Source organism: Carassius auratus, chromosome 40 (assembly GCF_003368295.1).
Source record: "Carassius auratus strain Wakin chromosome 40, ASM336829v1, whole genome shotgun sequence".
NCBI lineage: Eukaryota > Metazoa > Chordata > Actinopteri > Cypriniformes > Cyprinidae > Carassius > Carassius auratus.
This window is the reverse complement of record NC_039282.1, coordinates 15,236,462-15,251,926: the sequence shown is the minus strand read 5'-3', so window position 1 is coordinate 15,251,926 and position 15,465 is coordinate 15,236,462. Positions and strand designations below refer to the sequence as shown.

At 37.7% G+C, this 15,465-nt stretch overlaps 2 protein-coding genes and 1 pseudogene across 2 annotated transcripts in view; 2 read left to right on the top strand and 1 right to left on the bottom strand.

Annotated features, from left to right (window-relative positions):
* The first annotated feature begins 3,440 nt into the window (after nt 1-3,440).
* On the top strand, nt 3,441-10,306 carry LOC113058943 (E3 ubiquitin/ISG15 ligase TRIM25-like; annotated as a pseudogene).
* Nucleotides 10,307-13,033: 2,727 nt separating this feature from the next.
* LOC113058942 (histone H3.v1-like) lies at nt 13,034-14,145 on the top strand. Its single transcript, XM_026227190.1, has 3 exons — nt 13,034-13,203; nt 13,484-13,695; nt 14,092-14,145. Exons 1-3 carry the CDS (start codon nt 13,107-13,109, stop codon nt 14,143-14,145), a joined length of 363 nt encoding a protein of 120 aa, XP_026082975.1. The 5' UTR covers nt 13,034-13,106.
* Nucleotides 14,146-14,191: 46 nt separating this feature from the next.
* The window catches only part of LOC113058940 (neurofibromin-like), a 10,708-nt gene continuing 9,434 nt past the window's right edge, over nt 14,192-15,465 (bottom strand). The window contains exon 7 of the mRNA XM_026227189.1: nt 14,192-14,251. Coding sequence (XP_026082974.1) covers nt 14,192-14,251 — 60 coding nt within the window. The remainder of the gene's footprint in view (nt 14,252-15,465) is intronic.

Genomic DNA, 15,465 nt, shown 5'->3' with positions numbered 1-15,465 from the left:
CGGTAGCTGAGAATGTTCCATCGCTGGAGCGTGCCCATGTTGCCAAGTCGCGAACTCGCCAGAAAAACCAGAAATCAGACAACTTGATTGACTTACCTGCTAGTGATGATCACATTGAAGATGTGGAGCCACTTATCTTTGACCCCTCCGTATCTCGATTTTCTGTGGAAAGATACTGCAGAGTTCCAACCTCTGTTCTTCCCAGTGATACTGCTGGTTGTAGTTCTTCTATTCCACCTTCTGTCAGTCCTCCAGCCCCAGTTGTGCCATCTGTGTTGGAATTCAGCAGCGAGTCCTGTGAGGAAGAGGAAGTTGTGGGAGAGGAACATGTTGTAGAAACTGTAATTGAGACTTTACCTGAACCTGAAGAGACATTTACCGAAATACAGTTGAATGAAGATCCTCCTGTAGAATCCAGTCCATTGTCTGCTGTTCCTGCTGAGCCTTCAGTTGACAATGATATAGTTGACAGTAACTTGACTTTCAGACGTTCGACACGACACCGAGTACCGCCTGAGCGACTTCAATACTCGATTTTAGGTAATCCCCTAATCTCAGTAGTTTCCGCTTATTTCCATCTTAAATGCTTGTTTAATTTTAGCATGCGATCCTGTATTTGTAGTGTCGCCCACCGTCGTCTTTAGAAGCCGACTAGTGCCGCGGTGTGTCGAATATCTGTAGGAATTGGTGAGTCTGTTTGTTGTTGTGTCCGCTAGCATGTTATTATGGCACTGACAACTTTATTGGCATCCTTATTATAATGACGGGTTCTGCTAGCTTAATGCTTATAGCATTAAGCCATCTCATTGTATTGTATCCATCCCTATGGAATTCTATTGGGGTTTATAAATTGTAATGTAAACCTAGCACTTTGTTTCAAAGCTATGGTTTTAAGTATTTAAATGATTTATATACTGAGAGATAGGATTATCAATTGTATCGAATGGAGTGTTATGTAGGAAATAATTCCATTATTTATGGGTGGTTGTTTCCATGCATTTTGAGTATTTTTGTACAATTGTGTTATTGTGTATTGTATTGTTTTATACAATTGTGACTATCTCTGGTGCAGTATTTTGAATACTATGGTGTACACAAATATAGAATATAAAACTAGCTAGTAGGTAAATTTATATTATGAGTAGTGATTAAACCATAGGTCCTGTTTAATTAATACAGGCCAGGTGCGGCCAGTTGCGGGCCAGTTGATGGCGAGCTATCATTACCTGGAACAGAACCTGCCTCAACAACATCATCGCCACCTGTGGGTTCGGTAGGAGGTTGTGCAGCTTTGCTCACCCCCTCACTCTCATATATACACGCACACAGCCATTCACTAGGTTCTGGCTCATGGACTAATTGCATATCACGGACCATTCACATTATTTGGACATGGTGTTCATCTTTTATGAGCAAAGAATATAGTCCTATACTGTGTAGTGAATTGTCTTTAAATTGAGTACTCTCCAGTTTTCTGAGTTACAAGTTGTTGTTTACCCTTTGTGAACTACTGAACTTCTCTGCAGATTTGAAATATTTTGGGTATTGTTGTTATTGTTTGTCTTTTGTTTTCACTTAATACATGGTACCAACACAAAATCTAAATTATCTGTCTCTGTGTTATTATTTGCTTTTTCAACACCTCCCTCAGACGAACTTTATCTTTTGTAATCCAATTATTAATTAATTATCTATAGCTATATTTAACACACATACCTTGTGTGTATGCTACACATACAACTTAATTTTTGAAACTTTGCCCATGTTTAGCATGGGAATCCAACTCTTTGACAGTGTAAAAAACTCAGTATGCATGAAATAGCATTTCACCCCCCCTTTAAGTCAGAATTGTGAGATATAAACTCAGATTTGCTAGTTTTTATCTTGCAATTTTGTCTTTATATTTAGCAATTCTAATTGAATGCCTATAGCTCGCAATAGTGACTATATATCTCACAATTCTGACTTTATAACTCTTTAAAGCTTTTTTTTTTTATTCTGTGGCGGAAACGGGCTTTCATAATAAAACTGATGATACACAGGGCAACTTTTTGAGCAATGTTGCTGAGCAACTTTGGGCATGATGCTGTTAATGAGAAACTAGTTGAGACAGGCCCCACGACCAATCTAAAGGTATACATTTGTTACCCATTCTCAAGTGCCCAAGTAACATTGCTCAAAAATTTGCCCCATGTATCATCAGCCTAAGGGCTATGAGTAACAAAAGGCTATTGCTATTGCGACTTTAGCTACATGTTGACGAGAAAAAATATGAGCTATAAAGTTATAAATACTATTTTCACATTCCAAAAGCTAATTTTTATTTACAACTTCGAAAGACAGTTCTTTTAATGAATGCTATTTTCAGGTAGTTATCTTTTTCTCCCTGAGCTGATAAAGTTGAATTAATTATTACAAAATTAGGGATAATAGTAGACACAGAATCTTACTTGATATTTAACAATTACAAGATTGGCAATGTGCGTATTTCTACTCTTGTTATTTAATGATTTTGTGTGTTAACATCCTCAGGAAGAGTTAAAGGAGATAAACGTGGCGTGTCAAAAGCTGATCCAGGAGAGAGAGAGAGGTCAGCAAGATCTCAGTGAAGCTGTGAAATATTTTAAAGTGAGTAAATGGGTGAGAAAAGAGAATAAAACAATAAAAGCAATGCTTCATATGAAAACTGAATCCTACAGACAACCTTTAGATAGATTTGTATGCATGAAAAAATAAGATTGAAATTGTTCTTGTGTGTGCACACGAACACAAAAACACCATATTGTTATATTTATTTTCAGAAACATCACTTTAAAACTAATCCACTATAAAAAGGCAACTTTTCTTATTTTGCAAGATTAATTTATGATTTCAGAATAATACATGTAAAGCACTAGCAGCGCCAGGATTTTTATAAACTCAGAATTGCTAGTTTTTATCTTGCAATTTTGTCTTTATATCTAGCAATTCTGACTTAAGACCTATATCTCACAATAGTGACTATATATCACTATATCACAGGATTTTTATTGTGGGCCTCCAGAAAACTGAATGGGCCAGTTAAAATATACTGTTCATATGCTGTTCAATTCATTGGCAAATGGGTAAATATTTCTGTGATCTGGTCTTAACAAGTTGTTTACTTCATAATAAAACACAAAAACTTAAAAGAGTTTTTGTTTTCTTCATCTGTTGTTGATGTGTGGTTGTGCTAAATCTGATTTATTTTAAAAGAGATGACATAAACCTGAAAGTTTTTTTTTTTAAAGTAAGTGACACAAATTATACATTTTCTTTAATGTTATAATTATGTTTCTATTTCTGAATCCGATTTTTTACTCCAGTTCTTTCCTTTTCTTTCAATCTCACTTTGTGTTTCAACACTGAAAGCGAGAAGTGTATGCATTTTTGTGGATTCTAAAGAAACGAAACCTCCCTGTTACACCCATTGATAAAAACTCTTGTCTACCGGTCCACATTATTTACAGTAAAACTGTAGAGGAGTGAATATCTGACGTGGTGACTTTCAGAACAGGTAAGAACTTCATGAAATCCATAGATAATGGCTTTATTTATGTACCTATTGAAAGAAATTGCATTGAGTTAGCCTATTTCTCTGCTATTATAACACTGATTACCAACTCTTAGCACTAGGTAGCCTATAATTTTGAGACATTCTGCCTAGTTAAGAATCTTTTAAGATTGTCTCATGTGCCTCTCCGTATAAATCACTGTTATTTTAAGGAATAAGATTAACCTAATACATAAATTATTCCAGTGGACAAACAAAAACAACAAAAACAAAACACAGATTTTAAAATTCTGAAAATAAGATTTGATGAACAAATGTTTGATAAAATATTATGTAATAAATGTGTATTCCGTTGCACAAGATTTTGGTTGCAGTCACAATTAAGAATTTTTTAAATGGCTAGATTCTGTTCTTAATGTCACCAAACAGATCTGTGTATTATTGGAAACCTGTTAAATGTCATAGGATTTTTAAGTAGCTTCATCAAACAGATCTGTGTATTATTGGAAACCCCTTATTAATAAGAACTATCAACATACTTAAGAACGGTTCCATGTATAAGTAACTTTATTTAGCATATTTATTGAATATTGTAATTAATATGAATGAGTGACCATAGGAGTTACACCTCTGCTATGGTTATGTCTGCGTTATTCACCTTTATATATAAAAAAATAAAATAAAATAAAAAAGAAAGAAAATTTCATATCTTTTCAAGGAAACGATTGATGTGTGTGCTTGTGTGGGTGGAAGCCCATAGTTTCTGAAGTGCAGAAGAAATATAAGCCTATTTAAAAGTTGTTTTTTTTTGTTTCAGGTAGCCTATGGTACTTTATGTTCATTGAGTTATAGCCAAATGCTTAATGATGCTTCTTGAATGCATGTTAACTCTTTTATAAAAGCAATAATAATCCCTGATCACTGAACCCCTATACCCTATATTTGCTGGAAAATGTTCATCTGTCAGGATAATGGAGCAGAGGAAAACTCAGACAAGCCAGCAATAAATATGTTCAATGTAATTAATAGTTTGGCTGAACAAAAGGCATACAATTTCTTAAACACCAACAATGAATATACTTTAGATACTATCAAGATATATATTGCATTAAAAAAAAATCTATAGCTCATGTTACATGGACTTTTTTGTATTCCATGATCTTGGCATATTCATCTTCAGTAGTTCATCTTCAGCAAGGTTTCTATACTTAATAATTCATGACTAAATTCATTAGTTTAGAAGCGAATTGCCAGAAGAACCTGCAAACAGCTCACAGTGTTGACAAAATAATAGGTTTTAAGTCATATTACATGTGTTATGAAGAGAGTCAGAGGCGTTCGGATCCAAATGCAGAATTTAGAGAATGGTCAGACAGGCAGAAATCAGGAATGGCGTCAGGTATGTCAGGGGTATCCAGAATCAAAAACAGAAACAAGCAGAGATCAGGGCAGGCAGCAGAGAATCAGAGTCAAAATAAACAATCCAAGATCAGACACGGGAAGAACAAAACAAGGAGAAAACGCTCGGAAATGCTATACAGGCTAAAACAAGACTTTGCAATGTGGTGGAGTGAGTGTGCTGCTTATATGTGTGTGTAAATGAGGTGCAGGTGTGGCAAGGAGATTAGCTGATGAATGAGGTGCAGGTGTGACAAGGTGATAGTGATGCAGTGACTCATGGGAGATGTAGTTTGGGTGTGTTGCAACAGTATGAGATGTGCTAGTGTCCAAGTGATGATATGGTGACATTTGGTGGTTGATGGGTGGAATGGTCCTGAGTGGAGTGCCCTCTACTGAAGTTCATGGGCACTCCAGCTAATGATCGTGACATAGCCCCCCCCCCCCCCTCCCCAAAATGAGCGGCTTCCAGGCACTCAAAACAATCTAGGAGGGCGGTTGAGTGGAGGCGGAACAGGGAGAGGGACGAAGGGCCAGGTCAATGTGGAAGTGCAGTGGCCGGGCCCGGGGCAGAGCAGGCGGAACTGGAGCCCTTCCTGGGCCTAACATGGAGATTAGGAGCCTTTCCTGGACCTGACATGGGAAACAGGGGCCCTTCCTGGGCCTGACATGGGAAACAGGGGCCTGCCATGGGCTTAACTCGGGAACAGGGGCCTGTCGTGGGCTTAACTCGGGAACAGGGCTTAACTCGGGAACAGGGGCCTGCCGTGGGCTTATCTTGGGAACAGGGCTTAACTCGGGAACAGGGGCCCGCCAAGGCAGAGCAGGTGGCGTGGGAGCCCACCAGAGCTGGGCAGGTGGAGCTGGAGCCCACCAAGGCAGAGAAGAGGACCACCTCAGCCGAGAAGACTGGACAGAAGCCCACCAGGGTGGAGCAGAGGACCACCACAGCTGAGAAGATGGGACAGAAGCCCACCAGGGCAGAGCAGAGGACCACCACAGCCGAGAAGACGGGACAGAAGCCCACCAGGGCGGAGCAGAGGACCACCACAGTGGAGTCGATGGCACAGGAGAACAAGTCTGGTCAGGTGGAAATGAAACAGAGAACATAAACAGGTTAATAGCGGCCTCCGTGGCCGTGTTGAGATGGAAGCTGGCCTCCGTGGCCATGACAGGGCAGGCGGTGAGTTCAAGGAGGACCTCCGTGGCTGTAACAGGACAGACAGAGAATTGGTGGATGGCCTCCATCAACTGTGATTTGACTTAGTTCCTGAAGTTTAACTATTGTTTCACTTGACTTTTGGGTGTTAGAGGTGACTTGACCTGACTCTGGACGGTCAGCGGTGACCTGACTAGACTCTGGGAAATCGACAGGGACCTGATCGACGGGGACCTGACTAGACTTGGAGAGATTTTGGGGCTTCAATGCTGTCCTCCGCCTCACCCACAGTGAACGAAGAGCCACACAACAAAAGAGCATATTCTATGATATCCCTTAGATGGCCATTCCAGGTAACCATGATTTAATTGACTCACTGAGTCCAAAACGAAACAAGTCGTTAAACAAAGCTTCATCATTTAGAGGAACCTGATATACTAGCTCACAGAACTGCTGAACATACTCCTCAATCGATTGATCTCCTTGTCGTAGATTTAACAGCTGGTTGACTGGATCCATGGTTAGGCTGGATTGGTAAGAGGCTGATATGGATACTGAACTGATACCTCGGTGATGAGGGGATATTGGGCTGCTGGATCCTGGTGTGGCGATGTCTTCTGTTATGAAGAGAGTCAGAGGCGTTCGGATCCAAATGTAGAATTTATTTAGAGAATGGTCGGACAGGCAGAAATCAGGAATGGTGTCAGGTATGTCAGGGGTAACCAGAATCGAAAACAGAGACAAGCAGAGATCGGGGCAGGCAGCAGAGAGTCAGAGTCAAAATAAACAATCCAAGCTCAGACACAGGAAGAACAAAACACAGGAGAAAACACTAGGAAATGCCAGACAGGCTTAACAAGACTTAGCAATGTGGTGGAGTGAGTGTGCTGCTTATACTGTATGTGTGTGTAAATGAGGTGCAGGTGTGGCAAGGAGATTAGCTGATGAATGAGGTGCAGGTGTGGCAAGGTGATAGTGGTGCAGTGACTCACGGGAGATGTAGTTTGGATGTGGTGCAACAGTATGAGAGGTGCTAGTGTCCAAGTGATGATATGGTGACATTTGGTGGTTGATGGGTGGAATGGTCCTGAGTGGAGTGCCCTCTACTGAAGTTCATGGGCACTCCAGCTAATGATCTTGACAACATGAATTATGCTAATTACATGTATTGAATTCAGATTTTGTTTTCTTGTATTTATATCTGCTAACAGGAACTATACTTTCTGTACATTTAATTTCTTTACAATTTAGATAACTAAGTTGATTTTTACAGATTTTTGCTTTTTAATAACTATCTGATGGTGTTTGCAGAAAGATAAGAAAACAGCTGTAAAACTTTTAAAAAGAGGCACACGTTTAAATCATCTTTATTTACTGTCAGTACATAGCATTGTTTCTTTAAATATACAATTAATAATGCAATGTGTAATTTGTGTAAAAATTCTAGCGATCATGTAAATACATTCAAAGTTTGTTAGCAGCAAATAATACAAAGAAAGATTTTCTGTCTGTTAATAGACAATATTTGACTGCTCTGATTATTAGTGTGGAGAAATATCTCTTTGAATAGAGATATTCTATAAAAACATGTAAGAACATCTTAAACCTTAAATAATAGTTTGACCCATGTCTCTTTGCTTGCATTGAAAAGAGCAATTATGCCTTTAATAATTTTGTGTTGATCTTTAAGTCATATGTTTATTCGCTTGGTTACAGGTAAAGCCTTTAGGATTATTATTTATAATACACAAAATGATAAGCAATTTGTAGATTTATAGACATGCTCTTTCATTCATGATTTACATGTGGATTTATATTGATTTACTTCCGGCAGAGCAGTTTCTATCAGAGCTCTATAAACTATCTGCAGAGAAATGTCTGAGTCTGCAGCGAGTCAGTATGAGGATCAGTTCATCTGTTCAGTCTGTTTGGATCGGCTGAAGGAGCCGGTGACGATTCCCTGTGGACACAGTTACTGTATGAGCTGCATTACTGACTGCTGGGGCCAGAAGGAGCAGGAGCCGCCGTACTGCTGTCCCCAATGCAAAGAGAACTTCAGTCAGAGACCTCTACTGAAGAAGGACACTCTGATAGCGGAGATGATGGAGACGCAGCAGAAGACGTCTCTACAAATGGCTGCTGTGGAGTGTGATGTTTGCACTACAGAGAAGAGCAGAGCTGTAAAGTCCTGTCTGCAGTGCTTGGCCTCCTTCTGTCAAACTCACCTGCAGCCTCACTATCAATCTCCTGCGTTTATGAAGCACAAACTAGTCCCAGCCTCCAGAAACATTCAGGAGAACATCTGCCTCAGTCATGGGAAACCTCTTGAGATTTACTGTCAGGATGACCATCAGTGCATTTGTTGTTTGTGTGTGACTGACAATCATAAAAACCACAATGTTGTATCTCTGAATTCAGAATGGACTGGTAAAAAGGTAATGAATGCTTATTAGTCCTATATCAGTACCTATTCTACTTCTTCCTTTTTACCTTATTATGACGTATATTTTATTTTATATTTAATGATCACAAAATGAGATTGGCAAGATGTAACTATATTAATTTTGTACATTAACATCCTCAGGACAAGTTAAAGGAGATAAAGGTGCCATGTCAAAAGCAGATTGAGGAACGAGAGAGAGGTCAGCAGGAACTCAGTGAAGCTATGAAGTCTTTAAAAGTGAGTATCAAAAGATGCATGTAAAAAAAGCAAAATAATAATAAAAGAGAGGTATAATAAACTGGTGACATTTTGATTTTGCTCGTTCAGTTGACTCTTTTGATTTGGAAAAGTATTATGACAAAGTTATTGAACTTGGTCACATAAATACAATATTTAGGCTGTTGTTTCTGTCCAACAGAGTTCAGCACAAGAGGCCGTGGAGGACATTGAGAAGTCTTCACTGAGCTCATCTGCTCTCTGGAGAAGAAACGCTCTGAGATTAAAGATCAGATCAGAGATCAGGAGAAGACTGAGATAGATCGAGCAGAGAAACTTCACAAACATCTGGATCAAGACCTGACAGAACTCAGAAAAACACAAGAAGAGATGAGAAACTTCTGATTACTGACGATCAGATACACTGTCTGAAGGTGATGAAAGTCCTTTAATAATCATGCAGGATATAACAGGGGGCTCACCAATCATTGTTCTGTGCTTTTTCTATTTCTTTTATTTAGTGGAAACAGTCACTTATGTGCCACAAAGTAAGTTTTTAATTATTATTGTGATTTCAGAGCTGTCCGTCTGTGTGTGTCTTACCCTCATATGAAAGACGTTCCCAGCTGCACTCAACACACTCATCTGTCTTTTAAAGACATTTCAATCTCAGCATTCAGAGAGTTTTGGAAGACGTCTGTCAACAACAAACAGCCAAAATATCTCGAGAAGGTCTGAATATTCTGATATATTTGTATTGTTATTTACTGAACAGGATTAAAACTTTAAATTAATTATGTTTGCTTTTTTGTCTCTTAAGTGTCAAATGTCCATGTTGCAAAGCTTCCAGAACCGAAGATTCAAAATGATTTTTTGCAGTGTAAGTTGAACTTCAGTTTCTTCTAGACAAACACTCATTAAATAATAAGTATCAGTGATCTGTTACAATCTGAAAATTTTGGAACCAAAGTGTATTTTGTTCAATATTTGTTATTATGTGCATTTCTCCTCCTCAGATTTCTGTCAGCTTCACCTGGATCCAAACACTGCACACAAAAATATCATCTTGTCAGAAGACAACAGGAAAATAACATGTTCAAATGTAGTCCAGCAATATCCTGATCACCCAGAGCGATTTGATGAATATTGTAATGTCCTCTGTAGAGAGGGTTTGTGCGGTCGCTGTTTACTGGGAGGTTGAGTGCTGTGGAACGACTGGGCTGTAGCAGTTTGTTACAAAGGAATTGGACGTAAAGGAAAAAGTGATGACTGTAAACTTGGCTTCAACAAAACATCCTGGCGTTTGGCTATTATAAACAGAGTTTTGGTTTCACACATGATAAAGCAAAGGTCAGTGTCCCTGCCTGCCTCTAGAATAGGGAGTGTATCTGGATCAGAGAGGCAGGAACTCTGTGCTTCTACAGCGTCTCTGACACAATGACTCTCCTACACAGAGTCAAGACCACATTCACTGAACCCCTCTACCTTGCTTTTTGGGGTTGGAGATTGTTCAATTATCAAGATAATACAACATGTGAAAGTTCACATTGACCAGTAATAGACTGATCAAAAATAAATTATTAAAAACATGCTGTTTAAGGGGTTAATTATTCTCATATAAAAATCAGTGTGCATATTGGTTTCTGTTATATTTAGAGACCCTTTGATTGAGAAGCCATTAGTGAGTGGAGACAGAGGTATTGCGTAAGTTTTTGCTTAATACCTTATTTCTGTTTCTATTGTTTATATATATTGATGACCTGTTTTGTGTTTCTTTGTTCCATGTAGTCCATGTACTAGTTCTTCCATGTAGTTCCTGTCTGTCCTTATTTGGTTATTCCTGTTCCCTGTCCTCATTTATTTCTATTTAGTTCAGGTGGTTTCTCATTATTAGTTACCCTCCCTTAGCTGTCTGCCCCTCGTTATCTGCCCTATTTAGTCCGAACCCGTTCTGTTCTCCCTTGTCTGGAATCGTTCATGTCTACCTTTGCTACATGTTTTCCCTGTTTCCTTTGATAGTATTGAAAGTCTGTATGTTTTGAATTGGACTCTTGCGTCTCATTTGTTCCTTGCTCCGTTCTCCTCACAGTAGCAGACTGTGACACCTACTAGGAAGCTTTAATTTGTTGGACTGTTTATTATTTTTTTTTCATTATAATTTGTATTCAGGACTGATTCATATTTAAAATTAGAATAATAGATGTCAGTTTTAACCCCTTATATTCTGTAAAATTTTGCCTAAAACATGGCAGTGTACTGCGCGTGGTACTATGTCACGCTTTGTTTGTTATTTGTATGCTTGTTACTATGCTTAAGTGGCAAACTGTTCTGCAGTAGTTTCGATTTCAAGCCGTTTACTGCTATAGCTTTTGGTATGATTGTAAAGGCCTCCACAGCTTTATTTACCAAATGCTGAAAAGCCTATGTTATTCTGTGCAGTAGTTCATGCTTTTCTAGACAATTAAATGTAATTTTGTGGGAAAACATGGAAATAGTTTGTCATTTTTATCCTATTGGTTATATTTATTTGTTCAAGGTCAAAAAATGAGTAGCCAACAAAAATAGCTTATACATTTTCCATTATGCTATATTATCACCATATTGGATTTAATCTTTTATCAGCATGCTTTCTTTCAAGCACAGGTTTTATATTTATTTTGGAACTGACTTTATCATATCCCTCATTGATTTGAACTTATACACCTCTATATTTTGGCTGAATACTGCCAAAATTATCCACAAATAATATTTTTTTTTTTTTCACTTAAAACCCGAGGTCCTTAAAGACCTATGGTCAATCAGTAAAAAACAAAACCTTAGTTTTCAGTCTTAACTGAAAGAAAACAATTTTCCAAAAAGAAACAATCTAGGTTTTGGTGGGAGGGAAGACAGGGAAGGAACACTAGAGGACAGGAGCTATATATATATATTGGTATGTCTGCATTTTCTGTGAATTTTGATTTAATTTGGTGAGTATAACAATAGTGGTGGTGTGTGAAGAAATGAGCCAAAACCACTATAACCAATAGTCAGAATCAGAATTATCTTTATTCTCCAAGTGTGTGCAAACCCACAAGGAATTTGTTGTGGTTTTTAAGGAGCTCTTGGTACATACACACATACTGTAAATAAGCTACACACAATAACTAGGTTTTGAAGTGTGAAATAAAGTGGTGGGTTACTAAAATCTGCTGACTTGCAGTAGCTAGCTGTGATGTCCTATAAAACAGTGTAATTTTAATAAGATTCAATCTTTTATACAGCATGTGTATGTGTGTTAACAGAAATTTCCAATAGGTGTCAGAATTGCGTTTCGAGTTTGTCCTAAAGAACAAACCGGATGCTCAAGGAGAGGTTGCCAAGTCCGCTGTTTTACAGTCGATCTTTCAAACTGATGCACTGATGGGATCCTTGGGCTGGTTTTGTTTCGCACACCTGGCAACCCTGCTAAAGCTAAAATGAGCATTTAAACCATCTGAAAGAAGGGCTAATATGGAATATTTTCGACGTATGTGAGATTTAAAACCGATTTACAGAGATTACGGACAATAACCTAATCCAGAGTTCAAATACGAATGTAATGAAACGCATTATATGTCCCGGTTTGTTATTAGTTATAGTCTATTGTGTTGACAGCGAGTTGTTTTTACAGGCTCTATGAGTGAGTGTGTAGCTCTGTGTGATCAAGATTTCATTCCAAGGCTTAATGTTATTAAAAACCGTGTTTCTTTTCTAATGTAGCATTGATCTTTGTGTTGCGCTAATGTACATTGTCCATATGTGAACTATTATAGAGTAACGTTAGCTAACATTACATTGCATTCTACATCGAATCATCATTCATTTTGATCAACTTCCATTCAGTCTGTTCATATTTTGTGTAGAGTGGATCTCTAGAAAATAATTTTCTTTTCATAATTTAACCTCTGCTTAAATTGTTTTTTAGATTCGTTTTTAATAGGTCTTGTACACCACGAATATTATTGAATCAGTGATGCATTTTTTATCTTCCTGTCTGCTAAAACATAATTTAATGTAACGTTACATGTAAATCTCTGTTTTATATAATAGATTTCTGATTAGTTTGTAGATTCTTTAAGAATATAAAATCCTTGGTTACATAAAAATGTTTTGGTCAAAAAAAAAGTTTTTTTATGTTTTACTGACATATAACTATATTAACATACACTATTTTCTGAAAACACACATTCACTTAAATTAAGTGTAATTGACGTAATTCAGTATGAATTATTTTTTCATTTGGCAGCTCTGGTACACATTCACAACAGAAAACCAATGAAGGTTAGCAATAGTCCCATCATCCTCTAAGAAGAGAAACTGCTCATCTGTGACACACTATGGCAAAGACCGAGTTGGTTGAAGTGGAGATTGATGACATGAGTGATCCACAAACATCCCGAAACAATTATGATGAAGAAACTGAGGAAGAAACAGGTTGGTCTTTATTATTGACTGCTGAGAAACATTAAGATAAAGCTTCAGTTCACCAGATTTAATGCTAGTGAAAAAATAAGCAAATATGAATGATAAATGAAACAGAAAATGCATTATAACCTTGCATTGCAGCTGTCAGCCACATTTTGATCGTATTATCAAGCAAATGACAGAACTAACCTTTGGCCATTTTTGGCATATATTGTTGCTTTCTGTTCTTAAATCATGTTCACTTAAACTGATTAAGTTAAAAATGAACTATTAAGTATGTTTATTTCAGATCGGATGGAAGTGAAAGAGCAAAGACAAGAACTAAGCGAGGAGGAGGAGGAGGAGGAGGAGGAACATCGCAACTTCAAAACTCGAAAAAGAAAATCCAACAAGCAGCAGCACATTTGCTCACATTGTGGAAAGAGTTTCAAATATAAATCAGGTCTCAAGAATCATCTGTGTGCCACTCTGCAGAAAAGCCGTTTAACTGTGATCAGTGTGGTAAAAAGTATATTTCTTTATCAAATCTAAATCTTCACCTGAAAGTTCATTCGGATGAGAAGCCTTACGCGTGTTCTGTGTGTGGAAAGAGTTTCTCTCGACTGGACTGTTGTAAACAGCATCAGAAAATACACGATGAAGTGAGAGATCACGTGTGTTGTGAGTGTGGAAACAGCTTTACTACAGCTGGCCAGCTGAAACAGCATCAAGTAGTTCACACTGGAGAAAAACCTTATAAGTGCTCATATTGTGACAAGAGCTTCGCTCAACGTGGAAACCTGAAATCACACGAGCGAGTTCACACTGGAGAGAAGCCGTACCAATGCAATCAGTGTGGAGAGAGTTTCAAATATTCAAATTTTCTCAATGATCACATGCGTGTTCACTCTGGACTAGAGCCATTCATCTGTGATCAGTGTGGCAAAGAGTTTCATGCATCCTCAAATCTGAAAACACACCTGAAAATCCATTCAAATGAGCGGCCTTATGTGTGTCCTTACTGTGGGAAGAGCTTTTCAGCGTTGGTTCTGTTGCCAACGGCACCAGAAAATCCACACTGGTGAGAAAGATTACCTGTGTAGTGAGTGTGGAAGGGCTTTACTACACTCGCCCAACTGAAATGCCACCAAAAAATTCATACTGGAGAAAAACCGTACAAGTGCACTATTGCGACAAGACCTTCACTCTGTCTTCACAACAGAAATCACACGAACGAATTCATACGGGAGAGAAGCCGTACAGCTGTACTCAGTGTGGAGAGAAGTTCAGACATCCAAACTCTGTAGTTAATCATATGAAAAAGCATTTCCACAAGTCATCCACTTAGTTCGTTTCCTGGTGCTTTGTAGAAATGACACATATTTATACATTTAGATCTTAAAGTAATTGCATTGTTTCTGCATGCAATTAAAAGAGGAGGTGGCAAAACAACATAAAGAAATCAAAACACAGCAACTGGCAACGAAACAGGTGACACTGAAGAAATAAACATAGGAAAGTCAAATAAAGTATGAGTGTTGTGGCCACATACAGTGTAAGCATTATTCTGTGGCACTGTGAGATCCTGTTTTTAATTAAAATAATGTGTGATTCAGATAAAGTTAATGTGTTAGTTACAGTAAACTTTAATTCCTGTAAAATCTTCTTTTTAGATTGCCTTTTTTATGATGAATCGCTTCTTTTATTCCTCATTTGTAAGTCGCTTTGCTTAAAAGCGTCTGCTAAATGAATAAATGTAAGCTTTATAACACACATAATTGTGAAGATTTTTATTCTGTTATGTTGACAATAAAAGTTTGAATTCACTTGAATCATACATGTATTTTTTTAAAACTTTAAAAACTTAACTCTGCTAGATGGAAGTTATCTATAGGCTCTGTATAATAGCAGAAATATAATTATTATTGCATTGACAACAACTCTGATTATGTGTGATATTAAAGGAATAGATCACTCCTTTCCACGTGTTCCAAACCTGTTAGATTTCTTTCTTCTGTTGAACACAAAAAAGAAGATGGTATCTGAACAGTTTGATGAAAAAAATAATTACCATGGAAGTCAATGGTGCCCATCAAATGATGACTTAATTTTAATTCTGGAAGTGAACTACTCATTCAAGTAATGTTGAAATGTAAAAGTAATACTGTAGCAATAGTATTTTAAATGTTTGTTAATCACGTGACTATAAAAAAACTGAAATATAGGGCCAGTTTTGTTGGGCTAGGCTTATGGTAATGCCATTCCATTACTAATAACACGAAACAAGCGCTA